This window comes from Octodon degus, unplaced genomic scaffold (assembly GCF_000260255.1).
Source record: "Octodon degus isolate 3935 unplaced genomic scaffold, OctDeg1.0 scaffold00006, whole genome shotgun sequence".
Taxonomy (NCBI): Eukaryota; Metazoa; Chordata; class Mammalia; order Rodentia; family Octodontidae; genus Octodon; species Octodon degus.
Genome location: NW_004524582.1, coordinates 32,864,982 through 32,874,122, shown reverse-complemented (window position 1 = coordinate 32,874,122; position 9,141 = coordinate 32,864,982). Strand labels below are relative to the sequence as shown.

At 56.5% G+C, this 9,141-nt stretch overlaps 1 protein-coding gene across 1 annotated transcript; it reads left to right on the top strand.

Moving 5' to 3' along the window:
* Nucleotides 1-6,112: 6,112 nt before the first annotated feature.
* Nucleotides 6,113-7,556, top strand: CUNH4orf48 (chromosome unknown C4orf48 homolog). Its single transcript, XM_004624615.2, has 4 exons — nt 6,113-6,268; nt 6,613-6,763; nt 6,892-6,980; nt 7,447-7,556. The coding sequence occupies exons 1-4, from the start codon at nt 6,200-6,202 to the stop codon at nt 7,510-7,512; spliced, it is 375 nt and encodes a 124-aa protein (XP_004624672.2). The 5' UTR covers nt 6,113-6,199; the 3' UTR covers nt 7,513-7,556.
* The last annotated feature ends 1,585 nt before the right edge of the window (nt 7,557-9,141 follow it).

Here is a 9,141-nt window from a genome sequence, read left to right as displayed (position 1 = left end):
TAGATTGGACTTGTAGTGATTCTCCTGTTTACAGCCTCCCAAGAGCTGGGATTACAGGTGCACAACAGCAAGCCCAGTCCGCCACTCTGTTCAAGCAGGAAGCTCCACCGCCACCCAGCTGGAGAGACTAAAAGAACTGTTATCAGGGTGGCTCCAGGCCTGGTTCTTGGGCTTACAGAAGACCCTGCGAACTCACAGAACGGCACACTGTAAGTCAGCAGACACCACTGCCATCCTGTGCTTCCCACCAGAGGTACCCGCCCCCTGAGAAGCTGAAAATATCCCATCTTCCTCAGTGGGATGCCCCGCGCGTACCTGAGCTCCTCTGTGAAGCAGAGTCTCCTCCTCCGCGCATGTGCAGCAGCCTTCTCATCCTTGAGAGGCTGCACCGGCCTGAGATAAAGACAGCACGGTTTGCTTCAGTCCTGCCTGTGCTCCTGCTCCTCGAGGTCTAGCCTGACGCAGATTAGTTTGCCACCACCCTCCATCCCAGTAGTTTAGATACAGTATGAAAGGGAGAGAAAGGTGGTACCAAGGTCCCTTGCTTGCTTCGGTGCCTTCTGCCCGCCAGGAACAGGTGCTCCTCTGCCGTGTGCCACCCTGCCTTGGAGTCAGCCAGTGACAGACCAGAGTATCTACACGCTCGGAGTGAAATAAACCTTTCCTCCTTTAACTTTGTGTGTCAGTGTTTTTTTGTATTTTAGGGAAGGGTCTACAGGGAGTTCAGGGGCTCACTACTAGATCGGACTCGTAGTTATCCGCCTGTTTACAGCCTCCCAAGAGCTGGGATTGCAGGCGAGCGCCGCCACGCCCAGTTGCCATCACGGGCTCAGCACGCCCCGGGGGCGGGGCCAGCACGGCAGGCCCAGGGATTGAATCCCTGGCCCTGCGCCTGCTTGCAGGTGCTTTAATCCACTGAGCTAGTTGGCTGACTCTGTGTGTCAGGTATTTTATCTCAGCAATGAAAAAAAGTAAGAGTTTATAATCACATGGGGAAAACATGGCAGTTTCTTTTTTTATATATAAATTGCTTATGTGTGTGTGTGTGTGTGTGTGTGTGTGTGTGGCCAGCTCAGCCCACCAGGGGGCGGGGCGGGCTGGCGTGTGGTGCTGGGGGATTGAACCGCGGTCCCTGTGCTTTGCTAAGCTTGTTCCAAGTGGGTGCTCTAGACCACTGAGCCATCTCACCAGCCCCTCTTTTTTTATATATATATATATCCAAAATGTGTTTATTGGGATGGCTTCCCATTCATCTGGATTGAGGTACTGTCAGTGCTGCTTCCTCCTGAAGGAACGTCCTTCTGTGAGCCTTGCTCTCCCTCCTGTAGGCTGGCACAGGACAGTGGGGCAGCCCACACAGAACTGCCATCTGCGCATGGCTAAAGACCGTGGTGATTTTATAGCATCCTGGGCGCTTCACGTCCGTGAAGTAGGAACTGGGGCTCTGCACAGGCGCTTCTTCTTGTGCTTCCTCTTCTCCTCTTCCGGAGAGGGATGAAGGAGATCTTTTGCGAGAGGCATGTTCTCCTGGGGAGGTCATCACCGCCGGAAAGGCGGCAGTTTCTTTGAAAGTGAAACAGGCACCTATCCAGCGACCCCTCCCCTGCAGCCAAGGCCGTTGCCAAGAGGGATAAAAGCAGGCGTGCACACAGACTTGTTCGCGACCAGCCAGAGCTGCTGTCTCCATTAACAACGAAGTCCTGGAAACCACCACAGTGCCCACCAACAGGTGAATGCACAAGGAAATGGGGGAGAAATCCTTCCCTCCAGGAGGCAGGAATGAGCCACTGATACGTGCAATAGCAACAGACCTCAAACTAATTAAACTGATTCAAAGAGTGGCAGAAAAATAGATGTCCGGGTGGCTTGTGCCTGTAACCCCAGCTCTTGGGAGGCTGTAAACAGGCAGATCACTACGAGTCCAATCTAGTAGTAAGACCCTGAACACTCTGTAGACCTTTCCCTAAAAAATACAAAAAAAAAAAAAAAAAAGATGTCTGCTTTTATGAAACAGGAAGTACAAACCTGCAGTCAAAGAAGGAAGAGGCGGAGGGGTGGAAATGTGAGCAAGTGTACTCAGCTGTCAGAATAGGTTGGGCTAGGGGAGGGGGTATGTAGGAGTCCGCTCCAGGTCCTGGTCTCGGTCCAAGAAGCCAATACTTGTAATCCCAAAGATATGTTATTGGAATCCCATCAAGTTAATTCCAATCTACCACTCCCAGTGCAACCCATGGTGAAAGTAAAGACACTGAAACATATCTATAATTACGGGGAGCCAAAGGGCCCTAAGGCCAGCCATGAAGATGGCTTTCCGGAACAAAGAGGCTGACCCAGGTCCGCACCCGGGTTTTATTCTGTGGAGGAGGAGTGCCTTGAGGAGGAGTGACTGAGAATTGCGGGGAGCAGGTGAGGGCTGTGAGCTGGGCTGGGTACCTGCCTGCATTTGCCTCTGCCACGTGCAGAGTCATTTGCATTATGCTCCTGAGACAGTGTCTAACGTTTTGGGGATCTGGAGCTCAGCCAAGGTGGGGACAGTCGCTCTTCTTCCAAGAACAGCTGCTCAGGTGGCCTCCACCGAGGTGCAGCTCAGTGGTAGAGTGCCTAGAACTCATGGAGCCCTGGGTTGGTCCCTAGTACTGCAAAAATAACCATGCAGTTTACAGGATACAATAAAATATACTGAATGCTTAAGTAAAAATTACAGTAAGAGATACATTGCCATTATCCCCCTTGAAATACTCCCCACCTTTGCTTCATTTTCATTGTTTTTGCCACTTTCTGGAGAAGTCCTGGAAGTTGTCAATGACTTCTTCTTCTTCTCCTTCCTCTTCCTCCTCTTCCTCTTCTCCTTCCTCTTCCTCCTCTTCCTCCTCTTCCTCCTCTTCCTCTTCTCCTTCCTCTTCCTCCTCTTCTTCTTCCTCTTCCTCCTCTTCTTCTTCTCCTTCCTCTTCCTCCTCTTCCTCCTCCTCCTCCTCCTCCTCGTCCACTTCTTCTTATCTTTTTGAGACGGGGTCTCACTGTGCAGTTCAGGCTGGTCCTGAGCTCACTTTGTAGCCCAGGCTGCTCTCAACTTGTAACAGTCCTCCTGCGTGAGCCTTTCCAGTGCTGGGATTACAGGCGTGCGCCACCACCCCTGGTTCTCTTTCTAATGGAACGCACAGCCTTGTGCACCAGGCCGGCGCTGTGCTGCTGAGCTATATCCCTGACTCTGAAAGTTCTCTTTTCAAGGTGGGATAAAAACTACAGTGAATAATGCTGTGAGTGCCATCAAACAGAAGGGGAGTCTCATAGAAATATGACCTTTCTTCCTCCATCTGTATATCCCTTTTTAAAAATGTATTTAGTACAGGGTCTACAGGGTCTCACTACACAGACCAGACTTGTAGTGCCCCTCCTGTTTTCAGCCTCCCAAGCGCTGGGATTACAGGCATGCGCCACCACGCCCAGTCTCAATCACCTCTCAGCGAGTCCCGGGGGGCAGGGCCGGCACGGCACGCCAGGGGTTGAGCCCCAGTCCCTGCATCTGCCTAAGCAGTCTGCTGGGCTATCTGGTCGCCCCCCATCTGATTCATCCTGGTGACACTGTGCACTTCCGCCTCTTTTCCAAAGTCAAAACAGCTGAAAGGGAAATACTTTGAATCAGGTCAGGACTTCAAGGCAGCCCCAACAGCTACACATGAAAGAGAACTTCCAGAACAGCTTCAAAAAGTAGCAAGAACCATGAGACAAGTGTGCTGAAGGTAAGAAGGGAATTAATGGCAATGTTTTTTTCACTGTAATAAATATTTTTTAAAATGAAGCATTCAGCTGGGCGCGGTAGTGCACACCTGTATTCCAGGGCTTGGGAGGCCATGGCAGAAGGGTAGCCATGAGTTCGAGACCAACTTGGACTACAAAGTGAGTTCAAGGACAGCCTGAACTGCATGGTGAGACCCTGTTTAAAAAAAAAAAAAAAAAGAAGAAAGTTGAGGGGCTGGGGAGATGGCTCAGTGGAATAAGCGCTTCCCTGGCAAGTGCAAGGGCCTGAGTTCAATCCCTGGTTCAAAAAAAAAAAAAAAAAAAGAAAGTTGAAGCAGTCACTATATTTTTCCATTCCGTTGTAGTCAGGCATTTCAAAGGAATAGATCAAATAAAGACACATAATTTCTAGGCTTATTTTATAGTATTCACCCAAAGAGTCAAATACAGAAGAGTGCAGGACATGTGCCCACACACTGGAGACCCGAAGGATCCAGCGGAGGGCCCCGATCCCACCACGGTGAGGCACTAGCAGAGAGCCCTGCAGGGAGCCCCCAGTCTCCTTCTAAGGGTTACAGTGCAAAGTAAGAGAAACAACAAGAAACAACAGGCAAGCAATGGGCTCTAGGATGACCAGCTGTTCGCGGGCATGAGGCAGCCAGAATTCTGGCTGATTGTGGAGGGAATTATCAGATGACTCAAAGGGAGGCGGTGATCTAAAAGCAATGAGGCCCTTGCTCTGGGTTAGTAGGTGGGACAGGGTGGCCCACGCCTATGCGATAATGGGAAGTCTCACAAGGGTAATACCAATAATCCCAAATCTCATTTATCCCTTAGAGAAGTATGCAAAACCAGCTACTGTCAATTTGTGGGTCCCAACACTACACAGTCCAGCCAGAGGCCTGGAGCCTACGAAGACGACATGCCAGTCTGTGTCAAGCACCAGTGCAGGGCAGAGGTAAAAGCTAAAAAGCCTGCACCAGTGGGATAAAGGATCTGTGCCAGCAAGCTGAGGGATCTGCACTGGATCCAGGAAGCGACACTCAAGGTAAGGACCAGCGCTCCTCCATTGATAACAGCAAAATTCCCATCAGGAAAGCCAGCCAATAAGCTTCTCTAGGAGAATCAGCGCGCCATCTTCCGCTCCAGTTCTCTTTCTATGCTGTCAGCCACGATGCTCAGGTGGGCCTTCCACACCCAGCACCACGCTGATTCAGTTCAGCTGGGTGTTCCAAGATGCCCATAGGCAATCTTGATCCCCATCCAGCCTCCTGCCCTGAACTCCTTTTTTTTTTTTTTTCAGAACCGGGGATTGAACTCCGACCCTTGCACTTGCCAGGGAAGCGCTTATTCCTGAGCCATCTCCCGGGCCCCTGCCCTGAACTCCTGACGTCAGAGTTGCTGCCTCTCTTTCTGTGGATTCCTGGACTGAAGAAATATCGATGCCTTTCCTTTTGAGAAAAGGGTTCAGGGCTGGAGGTTCTGGGTTGGGTCGTCTATGGAAGCGTATGCCCCCTAAGTAGGTCCTCAGGTGTGTTCTGGACCTACAGGGCAGAGCCCCCGACTTCCCTGGGGTCCCCAGAGATCCTGGCCACTCCCTTCCTGAGAGGTCAAGGGCTTAGAGACTGCCAGGATCCCCTTGGGGAGCCCCCTGGCACTCACTAGACAATATTTGTGTGGACACTTGTAGCCCAAACGCGCAGCTGGGTCGCCACATCTTGGGAGGCGAGAGAGCAACCTTTCTCCTGCACCCAGTAGCCCACTCCTTCCCCCTAAGAGTCACCCCGAGGGCCTCCACGAGGGAAGAACGAAACCCGGATGGAGGCGTCCCCTGAGGTCTGGGGCCACCCTGGACAGTGGGAGGACACCCAGACTTCGGTGGCCTGGACTTTCCCCCTGCCCAGCCTCACGCCCATGATCTAGCCCTCCGTGGTCTGGTGGCCAAAGCTCTCACTCCCTGCGGGGCCTGGGGCAGTGGCGCCCTAGGACTCTCGCCTGACTCCAACGATGGCACCGGAACTCGTGGTGGATGGCGGGTGGGTGGGGCCGGGATCTGGAGCCGCCGGAGGCGGGGAGGCCGCGAGAGGGCAGAGGGCTCAGGATCCCGCGGCCCTGGGCGTCGCGCAGGGGTCAGGGTGGGCCCGACGGCGGGGAGGGGGACGGCCACATGCGCCCGCCTGGAGGATGCGAGGTCGTGCTCATCGGTGCCCACGGGAGCCCAAGTCTCTCCAGGCCAGCAACCTCGTACGTTTGCGTGGGGACACCGAGAGGCTGGCTGACACTAAGGTCACACGGGAGGCGAGAAGGGAAGGTCGCGCATTGACCTCGGTGCACCGGGACCGGTCGGACCCATTACTTAGGCTCTGCTCGGTGCCTACCCGGAGCATCCCAGCCACCCCGCGCCAGCCGAGCCGGGTTGCCCTGACAACGTGGTGGGCGCGGGCGCGGTCCGGCAGGGCGCATGCGCATGCGCCGTCGCGGTGCGTCATCTGAGTCGCCGGGCTGCTGCTCGCGGGGTCGCCGAGCCGAGGTGAGGGCGGGCGCTGCGGCCCGCATCGTGGGCCGCGGCTGGGTGGCGGCTGCTCCAGAGCTGGGGTGGCCTGGGGGGGTTCGGGGGGGCTGGGGCCGGGACTGGGGCGGAGCTGGGCGGGCCGGGGGTGTCAGGGTCCCGGGATGGGTGGCACAGGGGTGGGTGGGCCCTGGGCCGTCCGGGGTTCGCGGGAGGGGCGTGGGGCGGGCCGGGCTCCGGGTCTGCGAGTGGGTAGCCGCGGTCCGGCCGGGGTGGGCGTGTCGGGGGAGGCGGACCGCGGCGAGAAGTGGGCGGGGCCGGCGGGCCGGAACGGCAGACGCGCGTCGCTGACCCGCTTGCTGCAGGGCGGCCCGGGTCCCTCCTCGGCCATGGCCCCCTCGCCCGCATACCGGTCCCTGCTGTCGCCGCCGCCGCCGCTGCTGCTCCTGCTGCTGAGCGTGGTGCTGCTGGGCGCCCGCGCGGAGCCCTCGGTTGGGAGCGCGGTCCCTGCGCAGAGTAAGTGCCGGTGGTCCCACCCGCCTTTGTTCCTGGGAACTGTGGGCACACCGAGAGGGAACTGGGTAGGGGTGGGGGCGTCTTCCGGCGCTCAATGGATCTCGGGGTGACGCTGCCCGCGCCCGCAGGCCGCCCGTGCGTGGACTGCCACGCGTTCGAGTTCATGCAGCGCGCGCTGCAGGACCTGCGGAAGACGGCCTACAGCCTGGATGCGCGGGTAAGCCCGCACCGAAAGATCCTTGCCTCATTCCCGCCCCTGCTCCCTGAAGTTACCGTGGGGTTCTGGGTGCACGTCTCACACAAGCGCGCCCCTCAGTGTCCAGGGCACTGGGGCCTTGTCCCGTCTGTTGTGGCAGAGAAGGAAGGGATCTCCAGCTCCAATCCAGGACGCCCGGCAGGGGATGAGGCCAAGGACATGTTGGGAAGAGTGTGGCCAGTGTGGGGGATGGGAGGGCACGCAGGTCCCAGCCTAGGTGGCGGGACCCTCAGACCCTCTTACTAATACTGGTGCGCACACACTAAGGCTGGGATGGCCCACGAAGAGGTGGGGTGTGAGTTGGGGAAGGGGTAGGATGGGGGTTTAGGGGGAAGCAGGTCTGCAGGTCTGCAGGGCAGGAGAGGGGTGCTCGAGGTGTGGGTGGGTGGAGCAACCTGGAGCCCCACTGCTGCTTCTTGCTTTACAGACTGAGACTCTCCTGCTGCAGGCTGACCGCCGGGCCCTGTGTGCTTGTTGGCCAGCTGGGCGCTGACCACCCCAGCCCATGCTGTCGTCTGTCAATAAACTCTGCCCATAGCCTGTGTCCTGTCTCCCTGCTCTGACCACCAGCGTTCCTTGCATTCCCCAGGAATCCTGATTGGGTGTCTCTGGGCCCTGTTTTCCGTGGCTGTCCATGTGGAGAGGCCTCCAGCATCATCCTGTGCTCATTGCACCCTTGTATATGCTGGGGGTGGTCCTGCTTCGGCAGGCCCTGGGCGTGACCCTTTCAGTCCTACCCCCAGCCTGCCTGTCCTCTGCAGACACTGGCCAGACATCTCCAGCCCCTCAAGACTCCTCTGCATTGGGGTTGCGGACAGCGGCAGTGGGACTCCCTGGAGCCTGGGGCTTTGGGGAGACAATTGACTGGGAAGAGGGTGGGTGGGCACTGGCTGGTCCTGCCTGGTCTCAGGGACAGCTAGCTGGCTATGAGTTGGTCCCTGTGCACGTTTGCACACAGTGCCGGGCAGGTGGGCTCCAGGTGAAGCAATGGATAGTTCCTTTTCTGTGTTTGCCACACAATTGCTTTTGGAAGTGGGCAGCTTTTGTCAGCACAAGGCACACACATTGCTAGAGACAAATCCAGCACTTAGGAGGGCCCAGCCGCGGTGGTGGACTCAGGCAGACGTGTGGCCTCTTGGGGCTTCCATCTCAACACTAGGCTTCTGTGCTGCTGTCCCAGGTGCCTCTGCTGCACACTGCCCTGGGAGCCCAGTCCGTCCTGGTGTTCACTCATCCCTGCCTCCGTGGCTGCCTGTGCCTGTCTGAGATGGGAATGAACATGGGAGGATGGGCCACATCTTACTTCTGTTGATGGCGCGTCTCTCTAAGTTGCCCAGGCTGTCTTGACGAATGTGGTGGGAACCCAAGGCAAGTTCCACAGCAGGGTAGGTGGGAAATGCAGACCTTGATCTAGGTGTGTGCCACCAGATGCGGTAAATTCACACAGGAGCATTTGCAGTATAAACACTCCCTGTGCAGCACTTGGGGAGGACCTGGACTGTTAACCCTGTGGCCAGTTAACCGTAAAGCATGTGACAGCACGTGACAGCATGTGACATGGGCAGAATATGCAAGGGTCTCTCCAGGAACCCTGAGATTGGAGTGAGGGCCAGTCAGGCTGACGGACGGGGCGGCCTCAAGAGGCTGTTGGGCATGCTCCTGCCCACCTGCAGGGGCCCATGGGCTCCAGGGAGCTGGGGCTGGAGGTGGTCAGGAGGAAGGTGGGGAGTTTCTGTCTTCTGGCCACACCCAGGGGCTTAACACTGCACTATATCTTGTTGTTGGGTTTTTTTTTTGCAGAACCGTGGATTGAACTCAGGTCCTTATGCTTGCCAGGGAAGCGCTTATTCCGCTGAGCCCTCTCCCCAGTCCCCTGCACTATATCTTTAATCCTTATATTTTAAATTTTGAGACAGGATCTCAGTAAATCACTAAATTACCCAGGCTGGGCCTGAGCTGTGATCCTCCGATCCATCTCAGGTGCCCAGCGTTAGGATGAAAGGTGCCATGTCTGGCCTCCTTCAGGGTTTGGAGCAAGCAGAAGTTAGGACTGGACAGGCCACTCTGGCTATGGCTGAGGTGGACTGTGGCCTCTGTAAGAATACATACAAGAGGGAGAGCA

Excerpts from the sequence above, each read along its gene's own strand:
- CUNH4orf48 (XM_004624615.2), top strand. The coding sequence starts at position 6,200 with ATGCGCATGCGCCGTCGCGGTGCGTCATCTGAGTCGCCGGGCTGCTGC. Across the intron at positions 6,764-6,891 it reads GAGCGCGGTCCCTGCGCAGA|GCCGCCCGTGCGTGGACTGC; the intron begins GTAAGTGCCGGT and ends CCGCGCCCGCAG. Across the intron at positions 6,981-7,446 it reads CCTACAGCCTGGATGCGCGG|ACTGAGACTCTCCTGCTGCA; the intron begins GTAAGCCCGCAC and ends CTTGCTTTACAG.